The 18,463-nt window shown below is 37.6% G+C and overlaps 1 protein-coding gene across 1 annotated transcript; it reads right to left on the bottom strand.

Moving 5' to 3' along the window:
• Nucleotides 1-3,328: 3,328 nt before the first annotated feature.
• LOC121848080 (protein FAM184A-like) lies at nt 3,329-18,177 on the bottom strand (the record flags this gene model as incomplete). Its single annotated transcript, XM_042345787.1, is given in 9 exon segments — nt 3,329-4,136; nt 11,177-11,382; nt 11,559-11,663; nt 11,955-12,072; nt 13,206-13,352; nt 13,986-14,170; nt 14,749-14,876; nt 16,351-16,504; nt 17,965-18,177. Coding segments are annotated over 9 exon segments (1,344 nt in total), but the record flags the coding sequence as incomplete, so codon positions are not given.
• Nucleotides 18,178-18,463: the final 286 nt, after the last annotated feature.

The following is an 18,463-nucleotide window of genomic DNA, read 5'->3' on the forward strand; positions in this document are numbered from 1 at the left end:
GGCTTTGTAGGTGAGGACCAGGATCTTGAACTGGATCCTCTGAAGGATAGGGAGCCAATGGAATTGGGCGAGAATGGGGGAGATGGGGTCACGGAGTTTGGTGCGGGAGAGGACACAGTCTGCAGAGTTCTGGATTATCTGCAGCCTGTGGAGGGAGGAGTTGGGAAGGCCGATAAGCAGGGAGTTTGCATAGTCGAGCCTGGAGGTGATGAAGGCGTGAAAAAGAGTTTCAGCGGCCTGAGGGGTGAGGTAGTGGCGGAGTCGGGCGATGTTATGGAGGTGAGGGAAGGCAGAGCGGGTCATGGCTTGGATGTGGGGAAGAAAAGACAGTTGAGTTTCGAACAAGACACCTAGGTTCCTGACTGACATGGTGAGTTGCAGTGAGCAACCATGGAGGTTGATGCTGCCAGAGCCTGAGGTGCTGAGGCACTGGCGCGCGCCAATCAGGAGGGCCTCAGTCTTGTTCACATTCAACTGTAGGAAATTTACCCTCATCCAAGAATTGATGTCCGATAGGCAGTCTGTCAGGACAGCAGTGGTCCTGGAGTTGAGGGTGGAGGCAGAAAGATAGAGTTGGGTGTCATCCGCATATATATGGAAGTTGACACCATGTCTGCGGATGATGTCACCAAGGAGGAGCATGTAGATATTAAAGAGGAGAGGGCCAAGGACAGAGCCCTGGGGGACGCCAGACGTGACAGTGCGGGGTCTGGAGGAGAAACCGTTAGAGGCAACAAAATGGAGACGGTGAGAGAGATTGGAATCGAACCAGGCAAGGGCAGTCCGCGAAGATTAAGTAAAGAGGAGAGGCGGTGTATGAGGATAGAGTGGGCGCTAGTGTCAAAGGCGGCAGAGAGGTCAAGGAGGACAAGGAGGCAGAGGGAGCCCTGATCACAGATGTTCAGAATGTCATTAGTGACTTTGACCAGGGCTGTTTCCGTACTATGGGCAGCGCGGAAGCCGGATTGGAGGGGTTCAAAGAATAGTTGGTAGTTGGGGTCAGAAAAATGTAATTATATAATGCCGTTCATACAGGATAGCATCTCAGAGTGCTTAATAATGGCAGAGCTTGATGCTAAGCTGGGAAGAGAGGGGAGGTGACCATACACCTGTAAAATACGCCTTACCACGTCTCGAAGGTGCAATATCAAATGCAAGGATTATTATTTATTGTTTATTATTATTTCTAACTGGACAAGCAGCGGGAAAGTTTGCCAGACAATACTTTCAATTGCAAGCTGGTTAGCACTCTAAATCACACCGTTGGGTCCCCAAGCCTTGGCTCTTGCCAACCTGCATCGAATACTCTCCTAAATTAAACGGATGGGTCTTTTCAGGGATTGGATGTTTATTCTATTCCAATACATATCTCTGGAATTTTCATGTAAAGGTGAGATGCATGGAACTCTTGTTTGCTTTGGATACTGTTAAAGATTGGTTTCTGTATGTGTCAGACATCCGGCTGACTAAAAAATATAAACCAGGTTCCTGTATTGATCTCCAAACATTATATTAATAATCGTTACATTTATTATAGCACCTTTTATGCTGGATGTCCCAAAAAACATTACAGGATATACTGTAAAACGCAGTAACTATATGTGTTTTGTGGATAAACATTAATTTATTTGTAAGAATTAAAGAAATCTAATATGGTAAATAACCCACAATCTAGGAAAGATTATTTGATGTTTTGTTTTAAGAGTCTGTGAGTGAGAGTTTCACTGTTTTTGTACAGCCAAATCTGGGCTATCATTTGCACCTACAGTAATCAGCACAAGCTATTCAGATTCGTGGAGTAGTTACTTTTGGGTGTTAATTAAAGTATGGGCAAGAATAAGTCAAAGCCAATTGTGTAATTGTGATAGATGCCATAGATGCATTGTCTCAGTCCTGTTTTTGCTATTACCCATTATTCACTCCTGTTTCACAAACAGGACTGCACTGACATGATTCCAGCCAGAAGAGGGGGGTAGTGATCTATAGCACACAGACTGCGGGCAGTTAGCAGATCAGCAAACATACTATGAAATATGATTTTCTCTAAACTGGATTGCTCCAACTTGCTATAAGTCTCAGCATCAATGACAGGCAGATTAGAGTGATCATCGGCCTATGACTAGAGATGAAGTAATAATAGCTCTGTGACTACAGAGATTACTTAGGGATCCTTTAACCACACTTAAAAAATAACTATTTGGATGAATGGTGACATCTGGAATATAAACCTAATTTTCTCTTCACATGTTGATAGTGCACTTGCTGTGCATTTTCTTCTTTATTTTTAATAAAAAAAATGAATCATTTCAACAATTTAATAGAGCAAGAACCATAGAATATCTTGCACAGAAATAGGCCATTCAGCCCATCAATGTTGTGCTAATGTTTCTTCACATGAATCCCACAATGGAATAATAATTATCCTTGTATTTGATATAGTTCCTTATCACGTCATTGAGACGTCTGAAAGCGCGCCACAGAATATATTGTAAAATGGATTGACTGTATTTTGTGGGATAGATTTTTTAAAATAAGAATTATGCAATTATAGTTTTTTTTATAAATTATGAATTATTTTCCAGCACGTTGAATAAGAGATTCCACATGGGTCCAGGTTTACTGTATTTATGTAACATGTTAAAGGATCAGAATTTAGCAAATTGCTAAATTTAATTTTAACTTTGAAGTAAGTTCCTGTAGTTCTTAACAGAATTTAGTGTTTCTCTCCATGAGTGTTCCAGAAATGTGATGATTAGTTATTACTTATGAAGAAATCTTTTAAGAAATACAACATTTCTCAGTATGTGAACTGCCGCCACATATACACGGGTTTCTATGTAAATGATAACCATAAAAGTAAATGAGGCATATACAATGGTTGCAATTGTATTTCTTTATACCCTTATTGAAGCATACATTTTATATTGTGTATTTTAAATAAATAGAAAGGATTCAACCTGCATAGATTGTCATAGTTCTTTATTCAGCCTGCATGAAACCTAGGTGGTCACCTTACAAGCTCTGACACAATTTGCAATTGCTATATTTTTTGAAAAAAATATTTCAATAATAGTACATTTGCATAACACTCAATTGTGAACAGTATATTACTCCACCTGCTCCAACTGGAGCTGAAATGAATAAACAGTATATGTGAGTTGGAAGCTAGGTGGCCAAAATTTCACCCAGTCTTAGCTTGTCTTAAGACTTAACATTACACTGAATTGTGGAAAATTCTTAAATTCAGTCTGAATTTGCAAGCCTGTTTTCTGCACTTCTTTTAAAAAAAAACTTCCAAATTAAAATTCAGTGCAAGAATTTTCCCCAATTCTGCTCATCTTGAATTTTAAAACAAAATGTTCCTACAAAGTACGACAGTGTGGAATTCTAATACCCACGTGGGAATTTTTTTTTAACAAATCTTGTGATTTTCAAATCTAAGGTTAATCATGTTTCTGAAAGAAATAAAAAAACACGTGCATTACAGTATTATTTTATTTAGCAATTGATGCAAACCATCAGACTATGAGGCATCCACAGTAAAGAACAAACTAAATACAAGTATTACTCAAACATTATATTCCCATCATATTGCATATTTGTACAGAATATTTTGTAATGGTAACATACTCTGGAGGTGCAAAGCCTTTTCTCATATAGGGAAGCCAAGAGCCTATCTTCCTTAAAGGGCAATGAGAGCATCAAATCTCCTCAGAATGCTCTATTGGCTAGTTACAGACGAGGAAGACCAGCTCAGCATCTTACTTAAAAATAGGGTAAGATACAAGGAGACATACATTAATTTAATATATGGCTGAAGGAAAAAAAATGATTTTATGTTCACAGAAACAGAAGATATTTTTATTCCTGGACATTTCTTCACCTGACTGAAGTGAATAAGAGGATTTCCCCGTGGCTAGCAGTACAAACACTGTAAGTTGCCCTTCACAACAATATATTCAAAATGTGCTCAGCGTAGATTCTTACAGAAACATGCTTGTATTGAATGACTAGATTATGTTGAAGGATCTAGCAGATGTGAGAACACTTAGAATGTAAAGTATCTTGCGAACCATTCCTGAGGCTGTGGATCAGACGGCGAGACCGGTTCTGGAGGGGTTTCCGTCTGGGGAGGACTATATTTGGAGAAAAATAGTTTAGGTAAGATTTCAACAATGGCCTATAAGCCTGAATACATCATCAGTGAAAGTTCAAGAGTCATTAGATACTATTAGATTGTATGCTGTAAGTACGCACTTCCTTATGCTTTGAAAGTTCAGCCTCCACATAGAAGTAGGTGCTGCTATCAACCAACAACTTGCACTAAAATAGTGTATTGCAGGAACATTTCACAGAGATGCACTTCACTTCACAGAGATAATTAGGAGCACCCAGCATAAGCAATAGAATTTAAAGGCATGGTTAGGGAGTTTTTTTTATATACAAGGAAGCAGTGAAGAAAAGAATTGCACTTTGCAAATTGCATTTCCCCTGTCGTTATATCCTTAATTCTGACTGGATAGAGTTATACTGAGATCTCAATCATAAAAGCAAAAATGTTTAACAGAAACACAAGCAGCACCAACCAGACAGAGAAGTGAGGCTGAGTGACTGTTGTATGCCAATAAGGAAGATCATACTGATTACAGTTAACCTAACATCCGTTTAGCCTTTACGTACAAATATTAGTATGTTCTGTACGTTCAAGCCATATCGGAGGAGAACTATCTTGGCACAATTACCTTTGTAACTGATTCCAGCTGAAAGGATTAAGAGAACCAGCACAGACATAATGGGACATAAATTGGTTTTTTGCCGTGTATCCTAAATTTCTCTTCACAATCCTGAATTTATGTCCTCTTGTTCTGTTCCTTTGATGTACTGGAAATTATTGTTGTGGATTTATTCTTGCCTATAGTATCATATCCACCTCCACAAATTCCTCTCTGAAATGTTTACTTTCAAGGTTTAATAATAATAATAATAATCCTTGCATTTGAAATAGTGCTTTTCACGTCGGGAGGACGTCCCAAAGCGCTTCACAGAATATACTGTAAAGTGAATTGACTGTATATTTGTGGGCGAACACGGCAGCCAATTGCACACAGCAATGTCCCACAAACAGTCATAGATTGAAAATGACCAATTTATTATCGTTTTGTTTTCCTGAGGGATTATTATTAGACGTCTGGAGTAAGGAAACTTGCCCAAGGTTTCGCCCTGTCTGGAATTGAACTCAGGTTTCTCACTTGCAAAGCGAGTGCTCTAACCACTGAGCTACAGGACTCTAAGAGCCTGATCCTATCCAGTTGTTCCCAAGAACTCAACCTTGAATACGGTGTACCAGTCTCATTTTGCTACATTTTGTCTCTAGACCTTGGTTGCAACTGAGGTCACAGCGACCAGAATTAATTATCCAAAATGGAAGCAGGAAGTGTCCACAAAATCAACAGGGAAATACTCAGCAGGTCAACTGAAGGACACTGATCTATGGATTTCCAGTATCTGCAGTATTTTGCGTTTTGTTCAACAGAGAAATAGATCTTTATCGAATAAATCAATCGTTGAGGATTAAAAAGAGCAATTTATCTTTTAAAAAATGTTTGGACTGCCCATTCATGTATAACTATTCCTGATGAGGCATAACAGGGAACTGTATAGCTTGAGGATCTAAATTCAACTGAGAGATAGGATAATAATAATGACATTATCAACACCTTAAGTGTTGATAATATAATTACTATTATATTATTTGGCAATAGAGTTGGCAATATAGCTCAGCCTCCTGTTTATATTACTTTTTACCACCTCAGTTTGAACATGCAATGCAATTGACATTCATAAAGGAGCTTTCACATCGGGAGCACATCTCAAAGCACTTTACACAGCTGGCTGGGTACCTGAGCTAGGAGGAGGGGAGAAAGGAGCTGCGGATGGTGGGAGAGAAAGCCTGGCCAAGTAGGCAATCCTTAAGGTGGGCTTCGAAAGTTAGTAGGAAGAGGGTAAGTTAGAGAGACTCCGGAATGGAGTCAAAGTAGATCTAGCAGGAGACATGAAACAAGGATGGGTTGGTAGCGCTGCAGGAGGTCACAGAGGTAGGGTGAGGTAAGGGCATGGAGGAATTTTAATGAGAGGACGAGTATCTTGAATTCATTTCACTGGGGGACAGGGTACTAATGGAGCTGAGCGAGGATAGAGGGTGATAGGCTCAGGGAGTATCTAGCAGGAGAGGATGGCGTTCTGATTGGTGAGCAGTCAACTTACACTCCCTAGATCTCTCCTGATAAATGCTATCCCATCCGTGGAGTAAATGCAGCTACTATTATTTCCTATACCCCAATACCTTGCATTGACCTGTATTGAACTTTATTTGCTAGTGATTAGCAAAGGTGTATACACAGTTATACTCTGTTCAACCCAGGTGGAATACCCCGTTCAACTCTCTTTCTAAGATCATGGCTGCCTCCTCTGAATACACAAATCCCCCCTAGCTTGGAGTCTCCTACGCTGTTAGATGAAGACAATTTCTGATGAAGGTATGCAAATTGCACCAACCTGCTGTAATAAAACTAGTTTCAAAAGGAATCCTATCTAAGTTATCATGGTAATTCTTGCATTTTATAAAGCGCTGTTCATGTCAGGAGTAATAAAGGGCTTCACAAAATTTACTGTAAACTGTACTGGCTGTGTTTGCAGCAGAACGTGAAAGACTCAAGAAGTGATCATTCTACACATACTGTCCTACCAGAAAGTAACAAAGAAATATATTTGGCTTCCCAATGCACTAACCTCCATCAGTGATGATCTTGTAGTTTTTGGTCTCTTAGTTAACAAAGCAATTGAAGCAACTGGTAGAATTTCTGATTTTAGTTATACAGAAAATGTGACATTAAATTGTCACATCTTTTCAATGGAGTGAGGTGGATGATTGGAAAAAGTCTCCTTTCTCTGCTGGCTGTGATTTCTTTAAATTAATACAGGTTCAATATTATAGATTTTGTTTTTGATCATAACCATGATTAAGATGCCATTGAAACTTTGGTTTTGCAAATAATCTTAGTAAGTTTCAGTACCTAAGTATCTTTATCTTGATTTTTTGTAGCATTAATTTACTGATGTGACAAACATAGATGTGCATGTAACAGAAAACTCGAATGATTTATTTCTAGTGATCACAGTTTGAAAAGTATTTTAAATGGCAAACGTCAAAGCCTTGTTCAAAAGTATTCGGAAAGGGACCCTTATTAGGTTCAATTCATTAAAATGCATTAATAAATTGCATTTATTGACTTAATGTTGAAACTGATGAGTGGAAAGACAAATACCATAATACTGGAAGGATTTGGGGAGGATGAAGAAAAGTAAAAACAGGAATATGAACGCTTTCTCCAGTAGGCTAGTACATTTGTGAATGCCAAAATTTGACCAATCAACTGAATCTTAACTTTAAAATAAAGAAAATATTTAAATGAAGGATAAAATACAACTCAAACACCCAAACAGTATTAACAAGCAAGTCAATTTGAATCTTGTTTTCAAAACACACAGGAGTACAATAAAAAAAACTTTGTTGACAAGCATTGGTTAACATACTATAGACAAAGGTAGTGAACCCAAACACCAGTAAGTTTGCAAAACATATTTATTAATATAAAAAATATAAATTAAAAGTGACATGCTTCACATCAAGTAATGTAATTACTAAACAAAGCAATATACAATGAAATACATGCAATATACAGATTTTAACATGCACAAAATAAATCCCAACATAACAATTCATTTAAAAAAAACTTAAACAAGAATTACATTCACAAAAATAAACCATGACAAAGAATATATATAAAATAACAAATTAAATATGAACTATTTGAAAGTATTCTCAGATGTTTTCAAATAATGAAGCTACAACCTTCCTTTTCATGCATTTTATTCATTTAGTATAAATGATAATTTAGAGGAAAATAATGATATCAGTGGCCTTTGTAACAAATATCACACAAACTAAATATTTCTTGAAATAATTAGTTAGAAAAATTCAAATTCTAATTTGGAGAGATTTAAAGAAATTGCTTGCTGATTTACAATTTCAAGTAACAAGTAGACTGTACAGAAAGGGAGAAACATTCTGTTTTATTTTGGTCAGCCAGGAGTCTGACACCCATCACCATGTTTAAGAGTATCCAAACCAAACAGAGTTCCATTCATCCCACCTATACATGGAAATCAAGTATGTATATCGTAAACACAAATCAATATGAGCAAATGTTCTGGAATTTAAAAACACAATGAAGAACATTAAATATCAATTTTTTTAAAAAACTAATAGTAAGGTCTGTGACATACATCCGATACTATTCATCCATCACTTTTAGAGGGAAAGAGAACGCTACAGGGAGTATATTCACTATGATGTCTTTGCCGACTTATGTGGTTGGTTTTAAAAAGATCCTAACATTTCAAATGTTATTTTCCTCTGAAGGACTATTCCATCAAAGAACCTAGATGACTGGTATTTAGTGAAAGTGATTACATTTACCAAGGAGTCAGGGAGAGAGCACTTAAGGACCATGCCCACATGGTATCAGAAAATGGTACTATCATCTGCAAACCCACAAGTGAAACAAGCAAGTTCTCTTTTAGTTCACTCACAACACCATCCCCTGAAAGGAGCCCTGTTCTCACATACCCCTCGATCATATTATATACCTAGGATGACTCACTAGGACATTGCCATTTCTTATGCTGGGAAAACATCTCGCATTCTCTTTGCACCCTCGTCCCATTCATTCAGTAATACCATGAATTAATCACGAGAAATCATAAAACCATGTTTTTACAATAGTCGGTAGTACAGTGTACCCACCAGGAGCTCTGCTTTTTGTTTCTAATGGGAGTCTGCCATCTTTGGTGTAATAAACCCGAAACATTAAATCTAACAGAGACTTGATTAATTTACTCATGTGCAGACTCTGGAGATCCCAATAACTGCAAGCAGCTGTTCCCCATGTAGATTCCCTGCTCAACATCAGTAGTCAGAATAGCCGTTTACCAGAATTTTGTTAGGCAGGGGAATCCAGGACATATCCCTAGTTCGTCTTCTCATCCTGCCCTAAATTGACAAATATACAATACCTTGTTGATTTTCGTCCCCCACCCCACCCCACCCGTGTGTGCGTGTAGGGGTGCATGTTTCTGCCTATTTAGGTAAGAGAACAGCCTTGCAGCAGATGAGTTATATTATCCTCTGTGCAATGACACTACTTTACACTTTGAGACAGCTTACATGCTAAAGCCAATGCTGAAATTCACCTAAGCAAATTTTTTTGATAAAGCTGTGAATAAGCAAAATGAATGCAAAGGTAGGAGAGCTATTTGGCTTAGATATGACAGCTTGGGGAAGACCTTCACAACGTAATTAACCAATTAACAACTATTTCTTAAAGAAACCTTTGTTCTTTGGAGATAAAAATTTGAATTTAATTGCAGGATTGTCATGCAATGTTTTCCTCTATCCAACCAAATGTTTTTCAACAAAAGTAGTTATTGTGCAGTTCTGTGAAAACTGTATACTGAAATACACAGACATTCATGGAATAAATCAATAACAAGAAATAACTTATTCTTAGTGTTTAAATATTGCATAAGGGTTCTGAGAGTGAAGGTAGATGAAATAATAAAATATTGATTTCATAAGCTTAAATTCTTTCTGGAATTTTCTGGATTGAACGTCGGTGCTCCTTTTACACTGCATGTTTGACAGTGAACCACTGCGAATTTACCAGCTATTCACCACTAGAAGTTCAGCTAAATGGAGAGTTAAACCCCATAAATTGGGCTGGAACTCCTGGCACTACCTAGATGAGGTGGTGGCATCAGGAGTGACGAAATCCATCCCCGTGAAGAATATACCGAGCAGGTACAAATTGAGCTTCTTCTTCAATTCTTTCAAAATTCTAGGTTCTCAATACATTTGTAACACTATTGAAGACAAAGCACCAAATGTTGGTGCTCTAGTCATTCTCCAAGCATGCATATACAGAATGCTAAAATTCAGTATCAGTATATTTTTTTCAGTATCAGCTTATAATACAGGAGTGTTATTGTAGGACTGATCAATAGATCACTGAAACTATCAGCACAGTGTTCAGTAGTGTGCAGTATGACATTCTTCCAGTTCCCAGAATGTCTACTGGCACAATTCAATCTCTTATTAGGAAACCATTAAAAAATAATATAATAATGATCTTTGCATTTGATACAGCATCTATAAAGTTGAAGAGTCTCAAACACTTCACAGCAAATTGCTATAAAATGAAGTGACTACAGGCAAAAGGAGCTAACAATTTATACCCAGCAACAGCCCACAAACAGCCATGAAGTGAATGACCAAATTAACATAACTGTTACCACAACAACAGGAGAAACTTCTCTTTTCAAACAGCATCATTGGATTTTTAACAAACAGACAGGACCGCAGTTTAATGTCTCATCTGATAATAATATAATAATCCTTGTATTTGATATAAGTCCTTTCCAGGTCTTCTAGATGTCTCAAAGCACTTCAAAGGATATACTGTTAAGTGAACTGACTGTATATTTGTGGGCAAAATGTGGCAGCCAATTGCGCACAGCAGTCCACAAACAGTAGTGGACTGAAGTGACCATTTTTTTTTTCTTGAGGGATTATTATTAGACGTGTGGAGTAAGGAAATTTGCCCAAGGTTTCGCCCTGCTGGGAATCAAACCAGGTCTCTCGCTTGAGAGGCGAGTGCTCTAACCACTGAGCTACAGCACTCCACAAATATTCTAAGGAATTCTAAAATAGGCACAAAAAAAAAATCTTTTCTCTATCCCAAAAGTCAATGGACGCCTCTGATAAGCACTCACTAGACATTTCCCTAGACTGTCAGTCTAGACTATTAATCTTAAGACCCAATATTGGGCTTTGAGCTCACAACCTTGTAACCCAGAAGTGAGGGAGGAGCAATTCCAACTGAGCCGCACTGACATCCTAAAATACTAGAAAATCAGAACTATTTAAACATTTCATTAGAGCGTAATCTTAACCAAAGCAGTTGTTTTCTTTAAAATAGGCAAAACACATTAAATGACTAAGTGCTGTGGAGTGTTGGATCAGTTTCACCTTAACAGTTCTGTTCAGGTGGATGCTCACCTCAGAAATCGTTTAGTCTCTTTTGGAGGTATTGGCTGCGGTAGAGGCTTAACGCTGTTGAACCCAACATCGTGAACAGGGGAATTGGGAATTGGTTCAAGGCGGTTGTTTTGCTGCTGTCCATTTCCTACACCCGCAGATTCTACAGCACTTAGATTTGGGGCACTAACAAACCGAGAGGCGATTTTATCATTCTTTTTCTTTTGCTGAAATATTTAACAGAAACAGGATACATTCATAATAAATTCACTGATGTTGCATTTTTTAAATTTAAAATGTTATATGAGGACTCGCAAATACTCATCTAAAAGAGAATAAGTACAGACCACAATAATTTAATGATTGTGAGCAGCTAAGAAACAAGGACTCTTATGAAACACACCTTTGCCAGGGGATTGATGACTCCTACATTGGGGTTAGCATTAAACACCTTGTTGAAATTTGTTTCTCTATTCACCAGTTCCAGCTGGTAAAACTTCTTATCATCCTGAGAAGACATTAAAAATTAAAATGTATCCTTATTGGATATAATTTAAATATATTTATTGAAACATTTCAGAAAAACATAATTTAAGAAAAATAAACACTTTAATTTCATACGGCTTATCATTTCTTGCAATCAGTTATTTTTGCAGCATTCTGACTTTATAAATGAAAATGTACTGATTGCACTATCAACATCTGTTGAGCCTCAGATCTATACACAGTCTAGAGTACAAGAAGCTACATAATATTAATTTATTAATCCTTTCTGCATATAAGCTGTATATAAACGCACCATTAGTTTTTTCATAAGCTGATCCCGTTCTGTAATCATTTCCTTCAACTCATTGATAAATTGTAGATCCTCCGGTCTTGCTTCTCTGTTCCTGTACTTCTCCTCAGCCTCTTCCAACCTAGAAAAGTCAACTACATTAAGAACATTTAAGTAGAGATAATCATTCTGATCTACATAGCACTAAAAGTGTCTATTGCCTCCCATCCAAAGCCATGGCATACTCAAGGCAACAATATATTGCATTATAGTGCCTGCCTTTCAAATCAGGAGGAAAAGAGGCAGTGACTGGAAAGGAAAGAGAGAAGCAACAACTCATTTCAGGACCTTGTAAAGGAAGGGATCGTTGGAAATGGGTTGATAGTTTTACAAGAGAGATGGTTGAAGGGAAGTTTTTTTGAGGATGGGGTGCTGACTGTTGTTTTTAAGAGGGTGTGATCAGTGCCAATGGACAGAAGTCCATAATGTTAATTAGTAGGGGGCAAGGAGGTGGAGCTGAGAGTTAAGTAGAGGGTATTGAAGGGGTTAATGGAGCAGGTGGTGGGCGTCATTTGGGAAATGATGGAAGTGGGGTGACGGGGTCAAAGTGTGGAGGGAGGGATAGATGGAAGCTAGGGTTGGAGAGGGAGGTGGCCATAGAAAGGGCAGAGGCAGCAGAGTGGATCCCTTTGATTTTGGACTTGAGCAAGTCCTTCACCTCCTCACATTTGGAGTTAAAGGAAGGTTAGGTGAGACATGGGAAGGAGCTGGTTTGGGATGGAGAAGAGGAGCCTGGTCCATAGGCTCCAAGATAATCTTGGAATACAAAGATAATTTAACTGAGGTGAGGGTGGAGAGATAGATTTTGACCTGCAGGAGTAGGAAGTGGTGTAGGAGGTGACATGGGCAAGGGTGTCAAGAGTAGCACAGAGGGAGTTGTGGTGGAGAGTGACTAAGGAACTAAGGTCGTTATGGGAGGAGTTCCAGAGGAGGTGTTCAGCGCTAAGGTGTTCTGGTGTGCTAAACTCGCATATTCTTTCCTGTAATAGCTTAAGCAGAATACCACTACAGATCTAATTGCATATTCTTTCTTTGGTGATTATTGTGAATTTTCTGTCAACTGCAGATCTTGTTTAAAAACATCCACTGCAATAATTTCTCTCTCTTTGTATCTCTTCTCAAATATTGCATCAGAAAAGTCAGTTATCTTTCTTGAATTGACACTAGAGCTATCCACGTAAAAAGCTGCAATTGTAAAACGATAGATACACATACATGTGTTCCGAAACAGAGATTTTTTCCTTCAAGAGTTCCTGAGCCTTGTCAAACTCTGTTAGCATACTCTGCATCTCTCGCATACGGGCTGCTTCCAAGTCTTTAAGCTCCTTCTCCTGCTTCTTATGTATATCCTGTTCATAAGCCCTGTTTATAAAAACAAACACCGTGAACAGAGTGAACGTAAACATTTCTCCAGCTCTCTCTCACTAGGTTAAGACAATTTTACAATAATACACTCCTAATTGGTTTCTTAACTTACATCAGCTATCTTTGGTAGTTCTTTGGTATTTGGCACTTTCGTTTGATATTTATTTTGCTATTCCCAAATCATTATAATATTAAAAATATAGCTGGCGTTTTAAAGAATAAGAAACACTATAGAGCTGGGGGGATAAATGTTTATTCCCCTATTACTGAGTTCCCAATTTCTGCTCAATTGCAGGGAGGCACCAAATAGTGGATAATTTTTTAATTAAATTAAAATTTAAAGTGCCAATTGCTCTAGAGGGAATGAGAAAGAAAAAAAATACAAAATACCTTGTCAATTGGTCTCTTATTTCATTCTATTTCATTTTTTAATTATTAGTTGTTTTGGGTTATGATGGAACTTACTTGATAAAGTGTCAAGAACATTAAAAAAAAATATTTGACTGACATTTATCATCCTAAAGTGGGAAACAGATACATTCTAACTTTATTCACAGATAAAAGGGTAAACGAACAGAAATAACTGAAAGAAAATCCTCACTTTATACAGAATTTTTCTCCCTCTTTTACCTAATTTGCTGGTTAGCTTCACTCCGTATTTTTAGAACTTCTTTCCCTTTCATCTCGAGTTCTTTGGTCAATGTATTTAGATTCTCATGCACAGACAGGTTCTCTTCATCTAGTTCCTTTATACGATGCTCACGGCGTTGCGCTTCTTCTTCTAGCTTAGATATTCTTTCCAGCAACTCCTCCTCCTATATTGTAACAAAATTGGTAAGTGCATACAGCAATACCTTGTCTACTTTACTCTAAGGCCATGCTTCTTTTGTATTTGTTTTGATCTATTGCTATTATTTACAATAGCAGTATACCACTAAAGATTACTTCTGGTGCAGCACTGTACATTTTCCCTAATGTTTTCCTGATTCATCCCTGTACTGGCACTTTTAGACACCTTAATTTTGATTTTTCTCATCTATCCTTCTCTGTTTAACCTTGGTACTTTGTACATGCTGTGCCCCTTCATTGAATTTCTCTATTTTAAGAAAATGCTTCCAGCGCCCTGGGACAGCCTCCCGACGTAAAGGGCACTATACAAATGTAATTTTGTTGTTGTTGAAGACAATGCCACAAGATAAATCCCACTCCTCTCTAAAAGAAATGTTGTAGCTGAGCTAAAGTTAATTTTCTCTGAATAATAACATAACTGGCAAACGTTTAGTAGGTTTATGCCTACAGTGCTGATGAGCAACAGATATGCAAGAATTATTTTTATAGCATGCAAACTGTGCTTAAAAAAAATATTCTAAAAACGCTTGACAGATAAAGGTACCTTTAGTCTGTGTAGATCAATGGTCCAATCCAACTCCTTTCTTGCACCTGCCAGTTCCTGTTGTTGGCCTTGACTCAGCTGGTCTATTGCTATAGCATGTTGATAATTGAGCTCTGAGCGCACAGATGCTGGAGAGACAGTACAACAACAAGATTCCATTTATAGAGCGCCTTTCATGTCGGGAGGACGTCCCAAGGCGCTGAATACAATAGCATCAGCAATGCTCTCATTTGTTTGGAGACCAATCCAGGAACCTAGTTTATATTTTTGGGGTCAGCCTGGTGTCTGTCAAATGTGAAAAACCATGACCATGCTTAAGAATATTCAAACCAAGCTGAGATTTCCATACATGCCATTGACACACGGAAATCCCAGAGAAAGATTGTTGGAATGGAATGCACGTTCTCCCTCTTGAGAGCACATCCTGTTTATTTAATTCCAGAGGTTGGCAAGAGCTAAGGCGTGGAGACCCCAGAGTATCAGATTGTGCGTTGGGGTAAGCCTGGAGTCTAACCAGCTAAAACCGCATAGTTTGCCATTGATATTTCTGCTTGGCAAGCTTTTCTGCTGATTGTCCAGCTAGGATCTCCCTATGTGTTAGGGCTTTGGCTTGCAGGGTTAACCGAGTTCATCAAAATAAGGTTTGAAAAGAAATTGGATAAACCTAACAAAAATAATATTAAAGGTTATGCTGAAGAGATTTGAAAGAGAATGGTTCAAGTAGATTGTTTCAGTGCGCCATTTAGCACTAGCAATGACCCAATGGCCTCTGTCTATGCAATAAACATTCTACAAATTTGATTATATGATCCATTTGATGATAAAATGATAGGTACATTTTCTTTATTGCTCAGGTATGTTTCTATTTGAAAAGAAAGGGATATAGGAAGAAAAAACTTTATTTAATTTGAATCTATTTAAAAAGAGAGATCAATAAAATAGCTCTTATTTTCTAGTTGAAACAAACTGGGAAAATAATCAAAGGATCAGGTAAAGTAAAACCAAAACAATTACCATTCTTCTAAGACCTCTCAGAAGTCTGAAAACCTCTGCTTAGATGTCCTGTTAACCTTCTCTGTTCTTGTGAAAACAGTTTGTTTATTTAGCATAACCCCATCCTTAGTATCATCTGTGTGAGACTAAGGTTATCATTTAACTGAATCTGATATCCTTTCTGCATTGATGTGCCCAGAAATACATGCAATACTCCTACTGCATCCTAATCATTTTGTGTAAATTTAACCAAATAATTTTCAATGTCTCATATATAAAACCAAATCACATTTTCTACTTGTCCTCTTACCTTTAAAAATCCATATATTCATGATGTTGGTTTTATACATTTCACAAGGATTACTTGATCTGACATCACTTAGAAGCGTATTATGCAAAGATCGTTTCTCATTCTGTACTATTCATTAATGTTCCATTAATTAAAATACTACCTTGCTTTATTGTTTATATGTATGGAAGGCGAGTACACAATAATTTAAAATATTTTAAAATTTGCATCATGTGGTATTGTGGTAGATACTCAAGAATGGATCTTTATACATTATAGTTAAACCTGAACTGTAAATTGAGAAGATTGACAATACATACCAAGTAGCGCTACCCCTTCTTCTTCCAACTCAGTCTTCAGATTCTGCAGCTGTTGCCTTGTTTCCTTTTGCAAAGTCTCTATATTCAGTCTGTGAGTCTCCTTCAATGACTGCAGCTCTTCCATATGTTGCTGGTATAAGCCTTCTTCCATTTCCTGAAAAACAAAGTTAAGAATAGTATGTATTTATTTCCCCATTATGGCTGGGGAATAGAAAGGAATGTAATAATATAATAATAATCCTTGCATCTGATATAGCGCCTTATCACTCTTTTGAGACGTCTCAAAATGCTTCACAGAATATACTGTAAAGTGAATTGACTGTATATTTTGTGGCCAAATAATAGATAAAAGGGCAATACTAGAAACAGACTATAGAGAGGGGCCGATTATTAATATTACATTTGAAAGCAGGGTTTAGGTGGCGGCTCATGTGGAGCATAAACACTGGAACATCAAGATCAACGTCAAGACTTTAAATTCATAACAGTAAAAATCGATCAAAACTTTAAGAAGTCAGTACAAATAACTGGTACAAAGTTGGTTAGGCAAGTGACAGATCATGGATATTCAGTACAAATTTTCAGGAAAAGAGTAGGGAATGGTATTATCACCAGAACAGCAAAATACTCAAATGGGTGGAGGATTGAATACACCTGGGAGTACAAATACACTAGAGGTTGATCAGCAGGTACAAAAAGCAATCAAGTAGATCAAGTTCTGGGATTTATAAATAGGAGTATTGAATTTAATAATAATCCTTACATTTGATATAATACCTTGCATGTCAGGACAACGTCTCAAAGCTCTTCACAGGATAAAGTGTAGTGACAGTGTATTTTGTAGGCAAATGTGGCAGCCAATTTGCATACCGCAATGACTAATTTATTTGGGGGATTGTTGGCCAGGACACCGGGATGAAATCTCCTTCCCTTTCGAACAGTGCCAGTGGGATCTATCTCCTCTGAAGGATAGCAAATCAAATAATGCAGCACACTCCTAGAACTCTACTTGAGTAGGTTATTAAACTATGAGCTCCATGTCATGGGGCTTGAACCCACAGCCTCATGATTCAGAGGGAGAATGGGAGAAACCGATCCAGGCTGCCACAATAACCATTTTGACCTCAGTGGTCAAACTTTACCCCACTACAGGATTCCCAATATTTCACGATAACTTGGATTAAGATGGCAGCATTATAGAAAATAAATGTCTCACATTGAGCCTGAGGAAGTAGTCAGAGAAATTTAGAGTCAGCCAAAGGCACAGTTGAGAAGACAGCTGATCAAGAGTTTTAAAAACGGGTTGGGGAGTAGAGTGGTAACGTGCCTGAAACGTAATTCCTGAAGACAGGAACCTATGGTGTCTTAAGGTTCAGCCTCTGATGGTAGAGCAGATGGAGAGGGGCGTGCGAACAGAGAGTGTGGTTAGAATGTATGGCTGGTCATGGACAAGTGTTTTTGTTTCACTCCCCAGGGAAAGGCTGGAGAAAACATATTTTACAAAGGGTAGAAACTGTTTTTAAATTACAGGAAAGTACATTTTTACTGCACAAATAAAAGATTGTAGCAAGAATTAATTATTCAATATTTAACAAGTACAGTATTACAACTTGCCGTAAGTTCCCTCTCTTTGGATTCCTCCAGTTTCCTAATTGCAATTTGATGGGCATCCTCCACAGACATTTGTCTCTGTTTATGTTCCTCTTGCATCTCTTGCAATTGCTGAGTGAGACGTTGCCTTTCATGGTTAAATTGGCATTGCAGTTTCTGCAAGGAAGCTTGAGACTCGGATAGCTGCATTTCCAAGTTTTGCTTCAATAAGGAGATCTGTAATAGACACCATAAAACTGAAGATGAGAAGATTTGTACATTTAGAAAAATCAATCAATAATTAAATTACACCAACTTTCATTTAATACAGGAAACAATAATATGTACATTTAAGTTTCAATAACTGCTAGCGAATACAACCAACTGAAAACACTTAAAAGCATTAATTTTAATTAATAATTGGCAGCAATAAAAGTCCTTGGTCTGATTTCCAATATTTTGTGTTTAAGTTTGTTCATTCAAAATATTTATGCCAATATATTTTTTTTTCCTCTGCTTGTAA

This window comes from Callorhinchus milii, unplaced genomic scaffold (assembly GCF_018977255.1).
Source record: "Callorhinchus milii isolate IMCB2004 unplaced genomic scaffold, IMCB_Cmil_1.0 Scaffold96, whole genome shotgun sequence".
Taxonomy (NCBI): Eukaryota; Metazoa; Chordata; class Chondrichthyes; order Chimaeriformes; family Callorhinchidae; genus Callorhinchus; species Callorhinchus milii.